The 12,834-nt window shown below is 49.0% G+C and overlaps 1 protein-coding gene across 1 annotated transcript in view; it reads right to left on the reverse strand.

The window, feature by feature from the left end:
• The window catches only part of Pah (phenylalanine hydroxylase), a 46,311-nt gene that overhangs the window by 15,065 nt on the left and 18,412 nt on the right, over positions 1-12,834 (reverse strand). The window contains exon 4 of the mRNA XM_005358218.2: positions 4,811-4,899. Coding sequence (XP_005358275.1) covers positions 4,811-4,899 — 89 coding nt within the window. The remainder of the gene's footprint in view (positions 1-4,810; positions 4,900-12,834) is intronic.

A 12,834-nucleotide genomic window follows, 5' to 3' on the forward strand; every position in this document is an offset into this window, starting at 1 on the left:
GAGAGAGAGAGAGAGAGAGAGAGAGAGAGCCTTGAGTGTCAATCCTCAGGAAACCGCCACCTAGCGTTATGAGCTAGGCATGTGACACTATGCCCAGCTCTTTACATGGATGCTGGGAGCTGAACTTGGGTCATCATATCTGAACATCTGTTCTTTTCTAACTGAGCTATCTCCACAGTTTCTATTAAAAAAAAATACTAGTCACTATGGAAATAAATACGGAGGCCCCTCCTCACTTCCTGTGAACAAATGGGTATACCCTTACTGCTAGGGCAATTTAATGTTTTGCATTTTATTTTCTTGAAATAAAATATTTCCAGATAGCCCAAACTGGCCTCAACTCTCCTGCCTCAGCCAGGCTTTGGATCACCCAGCCCTCTGCTCTTCTTATGACACCTCAGTAACCGTGAACCTGACCTGGCAGGCGCTCCGTTGACTGAGCGAGCCACCCCCAGGAGGATGACGAGCTACTCCTCAAAGGCTGACTGGCAGGCAGTCTTCCCAGGGTGCCAAGCAGCTCATTTCCAAGTGTGCAGAGGGGGCCGAGTGTGTCTTTGAGTGTTTAGGGTAGAGTGGGGCACATCAGGAGCTGGAAGCGTCCCAGCAGATAAGGAGGGTACTTTACAGAAAAGTTCACTGTGGTCTGAAGTCAAGACACTGGTCCACTGCCATGGAACTCGTCTTTGTTCCCTGCAGACATTTCCCAACAGGCTCTTCCAGAAACCACTTTAATTCGCTATTATTTGTCTCCAAACCATGAGCTGAACAGCTTGAAAACTAAGGCTTGGATCACAGGCAGGGTTTAAAGAAGCTTTTGAAGAAGGTCGATAGCCCCTGCTTTCCAAATGCTGCCTGTTTTCTTTGTTTGACTAGTTTATTGGATATATATATATATGTAATATATATTATATAATATTCATATAATATATATATCAGTGTCAACCAGTAGTTTAAAAAAAGTTTGGAAAATTTATATAAATTAATTTTACCTGAGAACATGGAACACGGGAGCATTACTGACAGAATTACTGACATCAAAAGAAGAAACAGGAGAGGGAGGGAGGAAGAGAGGGGAGAAAGGGAGGGAGGAAAAAAACTGGAGAAAAGACAGGGATGCGAGATTTCTAGTTTGTTTACCAGGATGGGTTCTGAGAAATAAGAAAATCTCAAAAGCACCACACTGGTAAACTAACATCACCACACCCAAATCCCAATTGAAGAAAATATTACTCGGTTAAAGACTCTATGACAGGGCAGTTACAAAGCACAAGCTGTTTTCCCTGAAACACTGAGTGGGTTGAAATCATTCATTAGAAATAGGGGGCTGGAGAGATGGCTCAGCATCTTAACTCAGCTCAGAGCTCTCGCAGCTCTTCCAGAGGGCTCAGGTTTGGTTCCCAGCACCCACATAAATAGGCTTCATGCCCACCTGTAAGTCCAGCTCTGGGGAGGGTACCACGCCCTCTGCTGGGCTCCATGGGCATGTACACACATGTGCCATGTGACACACACACCTATGCATAAATAGAAATAAAATAAATCATAAAAATCAAACAAATAAGGAACTTGGGAGCTTTTTTTATATTTGCTGTTGGTTTCTGAGACAGGGTCTTACTCTGTAGTTGAGGCTGGCTTCTGTAATCATCCTGCCTCCGGATACTGTGTGTTGGGATTATATGTGTATACCATGACACCAGACTTTAGGAACCTAAGATCTTGCAATTAACATAAGGTCCATTTATACTGAGGAAATATGAGTGCCCTTGTGTATTCTAAGAAGAAAACCTGGTCCTTTGGTTTAATTCCCAAGCCCCGTCAGCTTGCCGTGGGAGGACCATCTCTACTGGACTAAACAATAGACACTTAACCTATATCTTCATATTTGAGGTCAGAATAGCAGCTCGAATTTGACAGTTGTCATCTGGACTAGCCAGTCTTAACAGAGAGTAGTCTGTGTCTCTCTCTAGCCTTGCGAAATAGTGAAAGATGTTCACACCAGCAAGCACTCTGAAGAATGTCTAGTTCTGTCTGTTTTGCTATCAGAATGGTAGAAAGTGAAGCCCCATTAGGCCATTTGCTGAAGGGTCCTGAAGTGTAAATAAATAAATAAATAAAAATAAAGCACAGCATTTTCATTAAGGTTTTCCAAGCCTAACCATGCTGGCAAATTTGGGATCTGAAGCAGAAAGGGGGGGAAGGGCATGAGGACATTGGGAACATAAGAGAAGACCCATTTAGTGGAAGGGTTTCTGTCACAAAGTAACTGTTTGGGAGACTCGGAAGTACTAGGTCAAACACAAATGCATCCTGCCAAGGGCAGGGGGTCAGGGGAGGAAGGGATCATGCTGGCTGCAAGGGACAGAGCAGAACAGACGGTCCTTGAAGAAGAACAACCCCTTCACTGCTAGGCTGGTGTCTGCTTGCAGCTCACACCTTGAGGCCTGGCCCGGAGGGGAGGGGGGCGGGGCTGGCAGCTGCAGCGAGACACCCGTGGGTTTGCTCTATGCTTGGCCCTAGTTCCCAGCATCTGATGAAAGACAGAAGGAACAGAGAGAGCCTGGCGCCTCCTCTACAGGGGGACAGTGTACCTGATAAGTTCTGTTTTGGTGATAAAATTCTTGACAAGGAGAGGCTGGGGAGCCAAAGCTGTGGCCTGGGTTAGCAAAGAGAAATGAACTGCAGAGTTTGAAGGCCGGCTTTGGCTTCTGAGGGAACATGAGACTAAAGGGAAGGACATGTCCCTCTCTCTCTGGACTGGCCTCTCCCACCCACCCAAATGATTAGGATAGAGGCCAAAGGGAAGAACAGAGGGTCAAGGCCGGACGATGGGGCTTGGGGAGGGAAGAAAAGTTCTCGTGTGCGTCCTGCAGGTTGGGTCAAGCTGGACTTGCCTTCCTTGTGAGAAGAAACCTCCCAAGATGTTTCTGTGTGCAGGGCCCACAGTTGAGAGTCCCAGGCAGAGGCTCTTTAGAGAGGAAAAACATCAGAGCCATGCAGTGTGGCCTTTGCCACCTCTAGGCTCCGTGAAATGGAGTGCATCAGCTACAGGAAGACAACAGAAAACCTGTCCCTCCAGAGTCGACATTTTCGCTTTGTTTCCAGTTTGCTTTAATTTCATTTGGTTTGATCTAGTTTTGGTCTGGCCTAGTTTAGCTTGGTTTTAGAGACAGAGTCTCACTGCCTAGCCCAGGCCGTCTTAGAAGTCACAAACCTCCTGCCCGAGGCTCACAAGGGCTCACCACCATGTCTGTGAAACACAGTGTTTAAGATTTCAGTCAGATGCCTAAATACAACTTCTGTCCTCAGCTCAGAATAATTTATTCTAACGTCACAGCTAAGATTCGGGAGAGCCCTTAGAAGTCCCTTTGGAGATGTCAGACAGAAATCTTCACTCGAGTGTGGCAATGCCTGCAGAGTGACAGGCAGACACATGTGTACACTCGTGTGGCTATGCGTGGGGGGTCCTCTCCCAGACACGAACATTATTTTAGAAAAGTGTGAAAATAATATTTCTTCTGCTAGGAAGGTAGAGGGTAGGATGAATTCACCTTGTTTCTATTTATAAAATGCTCTCTCGCTCACTCTCTCATGCGTTCTCTTCTCTCTCTCTCTCTCTCTCTCTCTCTCTCTCTCTCTCGAATGGTATAAAGAGAAAACTGATGACTGAAGTTGAGTTGCTGGCGTATTCATTGTCTTTCTCATGCCAACCACGTCAGCTCACAAGCTTTACTACTTAGGTTGGAGCATGCGCCTGAGCCAACTGCTCGTGTTTTGAAAGGCTGGCCTATGGCTCCCCATTTGTTGGCATGCAGGAGATTGGGTTTCTTGTTGCCAGCCAAGCCTGTGTCCTCAACTCTCTTGAGCACTGGGTTAAGGGTCCAAGGATCCCAGGCTCCAACAATAGACAAAGCATATTTGAGAAGCTACCTGACATCTCTGGGCCAGTCTGTGAGACGGAAGCCTTAAACCTCTTATAGAAAACTGCCTTTGGGAAGAGAGAGCCTCCTGTTGGTTATTACACCCCACAAGGCTATGAGGAGAGTCTGGACGGACACAGACATGCTCCAGCACCAGCCACGCTAAAACCTAGTTGATACAAACTGCTTCCAGGTTAAAAAGGCCAAAGAGTCCACTGCCTGACTGAGCCTGGAGAACATAAGGTCATAATGGCACACTGCCCATACAAGGAAGCAGCCGGACCACCTCTGTCCACTCCCAAGGACCACTGACCCCAGAGAATGAGAAGACTCCCCTAACACACACACACACACACACACACACACACACCCTGATCCATTCCTCTAGTGAGAACCCACTTAAAAACCTGTCCTCTGCCTACCATATGCACGGCTCAGTGAAATTCGCCGCTCCGGTAGATCCGACCACCCCTGTCTCAGCTCGCTCTCCCACTGTCGTCCCTGAGGTGCCACCCACCCATCTCCATTCCGGAAGACCCCCTCGTCAGCCCCTCTTCCCTCATCTGACTAGAGCCCTCTGCTCGGCTCTCTGAAGGGCCAGCGTCACCTCTGTCACTGTCCCCTCGCTGGGCTTGATTTAAACACCCATAAAGTAAGCACAGGCAGAATTAGAAATACACACGGCTGCATAGGGACAGCCTTTCCCAGTCACTGGTTCACACCCATTCCACAGTAGTAACCGTAGTAACCATGGTAACGGCGACAGTACAATCTCACGGTCTCCTCGGTCTTCGCTTGCCCTGCCCTGGCATAAGTAGGAACTTACATTGCTCCAGGCTGGAGATGGGGGAGGAAGGGAAAGAAGGTGGGAAGGTGGGAAGACCTGGGCTCACCGGGTGGTCTGCATCCAGTTCCGCTCCATAGCTGAGAATCTGATTGGCAAATCTGTCCAGCTCTTGAATGGTCCTTGGAAACCAGGGCACTGCAACACAGAAAGGGCAGAGTCCTGAGTGTGGATTGTGGGACGTGTAGCTAACGGCCTCCCCGATCCCCCAACTAGTCACATGGATGGTGACGGCAAACAGGGTTCTGCATAACTCCTAAACTTACAAATTTAAGCTGGGTAGTGGTGGTGGCGCACCTTTAATCCCCAACCTCGGGAGACAGGTACAGGAGGATCACTAAGAGTTCAAGGCCAGACTGGCCAACATAGAGAGTTCCAGGACAGTCGAAGCTACACATAAAGACCCTGTCTCAAATAAATAACAAAATAAAAATTAAGAAATAATAAGTTCTATTTTCTGGTGAAACTGATGTTAAAACACGTCCTCAAGAGACCGCCAGACTAAACCCTGCCAAGACCATTCTTCTTCAGGACCCTTTGTCTCCAAGAATGAGGAATGAGGTGGTCTTAGCCCAGTCCCCTACCGAAGCCTGGAGTCCACTGAAGGACCCTTTCCCTGCCCACAGAACCCAGGAGAGAGTCAAGCCCTGCCCTCTGGAATGTTAGACCCTTGCACTCTGACTGAAGCCCACAGCCCGGCTCTCAGTCTCAGGCCTGAAGGTTTTCCTGAATTGTCTCCTCCCCACCCATCACTCAGAGCAGCGGTCACCAACGATTTCCTCTAGCAGCAAAAGATTATGTATAGCCCCAAATATAAATAGGACAAAAGTTAAAGAAAGAAAGATGAGCCCTTAGAACCCAATTTCCCACCGTGTGACTCCCTCCCGAGTGCCTTGGGCAACCCCATGACACCTTTGGATCTCAGAGTCAACTACAGCCCCGTGGCAGCGACAGCCGGGTAGCTAACAGTTCAGTTTGGAAAACAGCACCATGAGGGAGCACACGATCACCTGAGTTTGGTGTTGGCAACGATGATGTCCTTCCTAGAGAGGGACCGGACGGAAGAGCAGATGACACCACCCGAATCTTTGTGGCTTATAAGGAAGAGACACAGGACAGAAACCAGGAAAATGTGAACTGTGAGCGGTCTGAGGGCAGGAGCCTTGAGTGCGCATGTGCAGAGGCTGAGACGTGGAAGGGAAGGGGGAGGTTATAGGAACACAGAGGGCTTTAGCGATAGTGACCACCGTTCACAGCCCCTGCTCTGACATAGTTTCTTGTCTCGAAGTCTTCCTCAAATAAGACAAATATTACAGCTTCTCTTATACAGATGGAAAGCCGAGCAGTTTAAAAATCTGAAAATCAAAACCACTGATTTAAGGTCACGCAGGGACTAAGACAGCATCTTAATGATGAGAGCAGACAGACACGGCAGGGTCCACGCAGCGAGCCAAGGCAGTGGCTGTTACCCCCAAGGAGGCTGAAGGGCCCAGTGCTGGAGCAAGCAGCCCCAGCCTGGTTTCGGATGATTATGGTCCCTGTGCTCAGTCCCTTCTCTGAGAAAAAGGAAACGCTAACAATAAAAAGGACAGCGGATGTTTCCTGAAGACCTACCATGTGCTGGGCACTGGGGTGAGCATTTGGGGTGGAGTGGGTCCTCTAATAGGAAGTTTCCTTGAGGAAGGAATGAAGGCGGCAATACAGCCCAGGGTATCCGCTCAAGTGGGATGAGAAAGAACACTCCTGCCATCTAGTGGTCAATATGAGGAAGTGCTCTATGGCGATCTAAGCAAGAGCCTAAACAAGAATCGGCAAGGGCTTCTCCCAAACTAGGAAACAAGGACTGACACCAACTCATAAAATGAAGTCAGAGCCTGTTCTCTGCGGATCCCAGCTGTGGAGCTCTCCACTCCCCACGTCAACAATGCAGACCAGCCCGAGGCGCGGCTCCAAATACTCCATGCGGCAAGCTCTTTGGTACCTCTGTCTAACCAAGGCACCGCGGTGCTCAAAGGATGGTTTTGAAGAGCAGCTGAGCAGGTTTTCAAGTGTTTACAGCCTTGCCTGAGGGACTTATCCCAAAATTATCCCTTGGCTTCTGGCTAGTATCTGGGATAACGCAATATGACCCATTTTAGAGTTCCATGGGTTCAGATTTAACACAGACAAAATACAGACACAGGCGCACAGACACACAGACATGCATGCATGCACACGCGTGCACATGAACAAAGCACATGCACACATATGCACATGCACACACTGCCAGCGAATGACGGAGTCAGGATTCACACCCAGCTGCCTCCCGGGCTTGTTCCTGGATCTTGACCTCAGCCCATCCGTCCTGCTAGGGACAGTGACATGACCACCTGACTGAGAGCACTGGCCTTTTAGTTTCTCACACTGGGATTTCCGCGGCTTTAAATCACGGGCCACTTGACCACATCTCCCTTTGGGTGGTGACGACAGAAGCTGTCTTAGTTCACTTACATGACAGGAACCGTCCTCCTCCACACCTTACCTAAGCAGCCTGCTCCCATCCTCGCCATGGTCACATGGCAGCGCTGAGGGGCAGGGAGAAAGGTCTAGAAAGAAAACTCCTCATGCCAGGCTGCTGAGACTTTGGAGCCTCTATTCAGCAACACGTTCTCCTTGCCCACCATATGTAGAGGGCACAAGGTCCTTGTGCTCACTCAGGCGTCCACTGGCAAAAGCAGGAATGTGAAGCCCACAGGCTTGTCTCTTCGACGGAAGGGAGGTTTATACCTGTTTCCCACCCTCCAGGCTAGGAGTGGATGCTATTAATAGCCTGGTGGCCTGTGCTGTCTGTAGGGTTAGGCTATGCCCAAATCCCCCAGGCTATTGCGTTTATCCCAAACCCTTCCCCTCCTAGAATGATAACTTGAGCGGGGTTTTTTTTTCCCTCAATCAGTAGACACCATACCTAGGAAAGATACTTGTTAGCTTAGTGACCTCTAGGACATTTGTATGGCCGAGAGTACACCTGATCCTCCCCTGGGCTCTTAAGCAGACTTAAGCTGAATGGCGCACATGAGATTGACATAATTGTTACCGGAAACCTTTTCCCAGAATTGGACTTTACCTAAACACCTACAAACTAAACTGACCCGTACCAGGTTCTAGAGGTCCGAGCCCACACCAGCTAACTAAGCCGGGTTGAACTGGATTCCCCTTTGCCTCGCTCAGATCATATCTCTGCTGGCTGGAGCATTTGCAGGGACCCCCGCAGACGAGAGAACTGTTTTTCAGCCCTGTCCCCAGTGTTTTCCAGACATAATATGGCATTGGTGTCTGTTTCCTGGTCGGCTTCAGTGGTGCCAAGGAAAGATCAGGTCTCCGGTGAAACCTAGCCTGTTTCTTCAGATGCTGCCACCAAAGGGCCTGGGCAATGAGACCTGTCCCTCTCCCCTGCATGGAGCACCATTAACAGCCCCATCTCCTGGGTTTTAACCACTGTTTGTTATTGTTCATTTGTCTTTCGCCTCACAGATCAGGCAAGACTGGTGTCGGCAGAAACACGCGTCCAGCTTCCTGGCTGCCCCGCCTTCCAACCCACGGGCACTCAGAGTCTCCAACATCCCAGCATGCATTGAGCACCAACTGCATTCCTTGTCCCGGGCAGGAGAGGTGATGGCACTGATGGCCACCCTGGGGAGCTGACACTCTGCAGGGGGCAGCACAAAATAAGCAATAAAAAAAAGCCACGAATCTACATCAGTGCCAGGAGCTCCTGAGGAAGAAAATGGAGCAGGAAGGTGGAAGCCATGGGTGTGCTATTTCATTCCTTTTACCACAATTAAAAATGATTAACAAAACATGAGCATCTTTGTACTTAGCAATAATGATTTGATACACATACGTGATGGGAGATGGTTGCCACAGCCAAGTTAATGAACTCATCCATTGCTTCATAGTCACCACGTGTGTGTGTGTGTGTGTGTGTGTGTTGAGGACACAAGATGTCTCTCATCAATTTCAAGTATACAATGTGTTTTATTATTATTCATTGCGTGTTAGATCTCCAGAGTTGATTTATCTTACAACTGAAACTCTGCACCATTTGGTCAATGTCTCCCTACTCCTATCCCTACCCCATCCCCACCCCTGCCCCAGCACCTGGCAAGCCCATTCTCTGCCTCTGTGAATCTGACTTCTCAGGTTCCCTGAATGGGTAAGGTCTTGCAGCATTTATTTTCCTTCAGTGAGCTGATTTTCCTTAGCAAAAGGCCCCTCATTCATACTGCAGCAAATAGAAAGGTTAGCCATGATGACTGAAATACACACACATACATACACATACACATATACACACACACACACACACACACACACACATAAATCCTACATTTTCTGTATCTGCTCACGTATCAACAAACATTTCACTCTTGGCTGTAGTTAATTGTGCCACCGTGAACAAGGAAGTGCTGATGTGTTTTCTAGATACTGATTTTATATTCTTGGAATGTATACCCAAAGGTCCCATAGGTGGTATATCTGGGTCATATGTTGGTTCTATTTGGATATGAGGAGCAACTACAGACTGAGTTTCATAAGACGGAACCAGTTTCCTGTCCCTTCAGCAGTGCAGGCGGATTCTCTCTGTCCCGAGCCCTCACCACACTGGTTATCTCTTATCCGTTCTGCTACTCCACAGGATGCTATTTAAACAGCATCTATTCCTCCAGTCCCTGCACAGTCCAGAGACTCGATCCTAGTCCGCCAGAGCTCTATGGGATCTGGGACAGCTAGCCTCTGTTCCTGCTTCCCTGGTGTCCCATCTGCGCAGGTCAGTGAGTCTAGAAAGGGTCAGACTGCCTGGGTTTGAGTCCTGTCTCTGCCCGTACTGTCTAAGAGCCCAGAAAAGTAACTAACCCTCTTGTGCCTCTGTGTCCCTTCCATAAGGTGGTAAAGCAAGAAGGCTGCAGAGTGCCCCACCCCTTCATAAGAACAATAAGCGCTCAAATGGGTCGATACGGATGCCCCTGTGAAAAGTTATGGGCATAGTGAACAGTATTGTTATTCAGTTGTAAACACGCACATAGACCTTGTCACATATCGTTTACCAAATACATTCTGAGAAAAGCACAGTTTCTCCCTGTGTGATCCAGAGAGTATTCATGCAAGCTCAGATGTCTATGATTTTACTAAGTGCTATCATCTTATGGGACTCACTGTCTGGGGTCCACTGTAGTCTGTAACATCATTATATGTTTTCACACCTGTATGCATGCATACACACACACACACACACACACACACACACAGAGAGAGAGAGAGAGAGAGAGAGAGAGAGAGAGAGAGAGAGAGAGAGAGAGGTTAACTATGTTTTGTTGTTTTCCTCATCACACAAAGGGCAGAGTGAAATTTCCAGAAAAACTAGTACGCATGCCACTTCCTTTGTTATATAACTATACACACGCCTGTGGTTTTGTCCTCCGGACCCACGAAACAGATTCAAATAATCTCCCTTTGCTGTTAAACAAACTGGACTCAGCGGACATGACACAGCTTAGCCCTAGGCTCCACACACAGAGGGTCCATCCACGTTTACTGTGACGACAGATTTCACCATTCCGGCAGTTATGGAAGAAGTGGGGGGGGGCACCAGATGTTAGCGTGAAGAGCTATGTCTCCATTCGACTCCAGCGTTAAATCCTTCCTAACCCCGGGCCTCAGTTTCCCCTATAAGCTACACAGGATGTGTTTACTTTTTGCTCTGGTCCTTACTGACTCTGAGATGGGTGGAATGTTGTGAGAGGCTGGCCAGAAGACGCGTGGAAAGATGCATGCACCACAGTCAGCAAGGCAGCTGTGTTCATCTCCAGGGAGTATGGTCCCTACAGTCTCAGGCTCCATTCATAACTTTTTTCCTCCACCACAGACACTGGCCTCAAAGCTAGGCACGCCTGCTATTTCCCAACTCACCACTAGAGAGCAGCAAAGCCAGTCAGACCTAGCTGGGAGGAATTCTTCCCTAAAAGCAAAACCAATCTAGTTGGGCGCACCAGGCTTCACTCAGACCTCTTAGCAGAAAAGAAGTAAGTTATCTAAATAAGAGAACTCGAAACCATTACAAGTATTCTAAGATCTAAAGAGCACACAGCCTGGTAAGCTCCAGTCTTTTGCGCTCAGCGCCTGGTCTTGCCAGGCTGCAGGATTAGAAGGTCCACCCAAGGGCAGGAGCCTCCAGTGACTTTTGAGCCCCATCATCATACAGAAATGGCTGGAACACAAAGCCTGGCCAGGAAAATGGAAAAGCTTGGGAACTCCTGACACAGGTTTGGGTGAGAAGATTTCTCTGCTCGGTCCCGACTTCTGGACTCGAAGCAAAGCGTCTAATCTCAGCGGTTCCTTAGTTTCTCATTTGCAAAAGGGCCATTAAAACTCACACATCCCTCAACGAGTAAGTGAGGATCAGGAGATGGAGAGGTGGCTCAGTGTTAAAGCCTCTCCCCAGGAAATGGGCTGACCAGAGTTCGAACTCCCAGGACCCGTGTCAAGCCAGCCAAGCACGCATGCGTGATCCCAATGCTCCCCGCAGCGAATTGGGAGGTGAAGACCGGAGGATCACCATGAGCTCACGGGCCAGCTAGTCTGGCATACACAAAGGTAAAAAAAAGACCCCAAAAAAGAAGGAGGGAACCTGTACCAGAGGTCACCTCTGATCTCCACACTCACGGTGTGGCATTTGCGCACACCGCACGCACGCACACCTACAGACAGAGATTAAAAATGCCAAGCGATGTATTAGCCCATGAAGAAAGCTAACAAAAGCGTTCAACACACACGAGGGATTTTAAACTATTGGGTAGTATTATTCTCGGGATTATGAGAAAGCCAGAGGGTAGAATGTGACAGGCGTGGGACTCACTGATGGCAGCTGCCTTGCCCTACCTGGACTCAAATCCCCACCTCCTCCAAGGCATCGCTTTTAAGGCCATTGGCTGCATCCCGAGTCTTGTGGGATAGAAAGACCCAGCTCAATGAAGAGTTCACAGGCTGTCGCCTTGGAACAAGGCTTGAGTCTTGAGACAAGAGACCTAAGGGAGGGAGGCTCTGGGTACAGGAGGCAGGAGTGTCTTGAGGCATATGACTTCCTTTCTCTTTAGAGTCTGAAGGACAAGCAGTCTGGGAACTCACACAAAGGCAGGGAGCCCAGAAAAGAATGCTGGTCCCACTCAGCTCAGATGACACTAGGCACAGAAGGTTGAGCATCCAGGCCTGGTAGCTGGAAGGTCACTCTAGACTCAAGTGTATCTTCCTGAGCACAAACCGTGTGCGCGTCTGAGCGAGTTACTCTCTCCCCAGGAATCTGGGGAGCAAGCAGCTGCGCACTCTTCATCTGTAAAATGTGTAAGAACTAATTCTGCCACCTGTCACCTTTGCTGGTATGGGAAGTAACGAACCTGTAGCAGGTAGGGCTGTGTCAACGGTCATTGTGCTTGAACCGCTTCACAAAGCCTGGAGGTGCCAGTCTGGCTAAGTAAATATTGTCACTCAGGCTCCTGGGGGCAGAGCCTAAGTCCACTTTTGTGCCCCCAGCCCCATAGGCCTGACCAATCTGCCAACAGTTCTAGTTACCTTTGTTCTTTGGGTGAGCAAAAGTAGGACCCCACAGGGCCTTAAAGAAGTCCTTCCTGTCTTCCATCCCAGCCTTCCTGGACAGCCGTGGTAACACATAACGCCTACCTTCTCCTCCACACACTTTCTCCTCTTCAGAAGAAAGTTGCAGCCTCCCCCCCACGACCTCCCCCCCCACACACATAGGGGTCTCAGTCACAATGCTGGGAATAGGCACTGACCCCAGTGACCCAGGCCTTCATTTTGAAAAGTTAAATCAGATTAGCTCATTAATGACCTTGCCAAATACCCCAGTGGTGGGTCAGCCTCTGCAAGGCCCTCACAGGCTCTGGGCTTGGGGTTAATGAATGACTGAGCCGGCTGGCGTAACAGAGGCTCTCTGTGAAGCCACTGGCACCCGGGAGGGGTGCAGATCATTAATAAATATTGATTTGGCTCCAAAGGAAGCAGCCTGCTGGAGAGCAGACCCTG

Source organism: Microtus ochrogaster, chromosome 24 (assembly GCF_000317375.1).
Source record: "Microtus ochrogaster isolate Prairie Vole_2 chromosome 24, MicOch1.0, whole genome shotgun sequence".
Lineage (NCBI taxonomy): Eukaryota > Metazoa > Chordata > Mammalia > Rodentia > Cricetidae > Microtus > Microtus ochrogaster.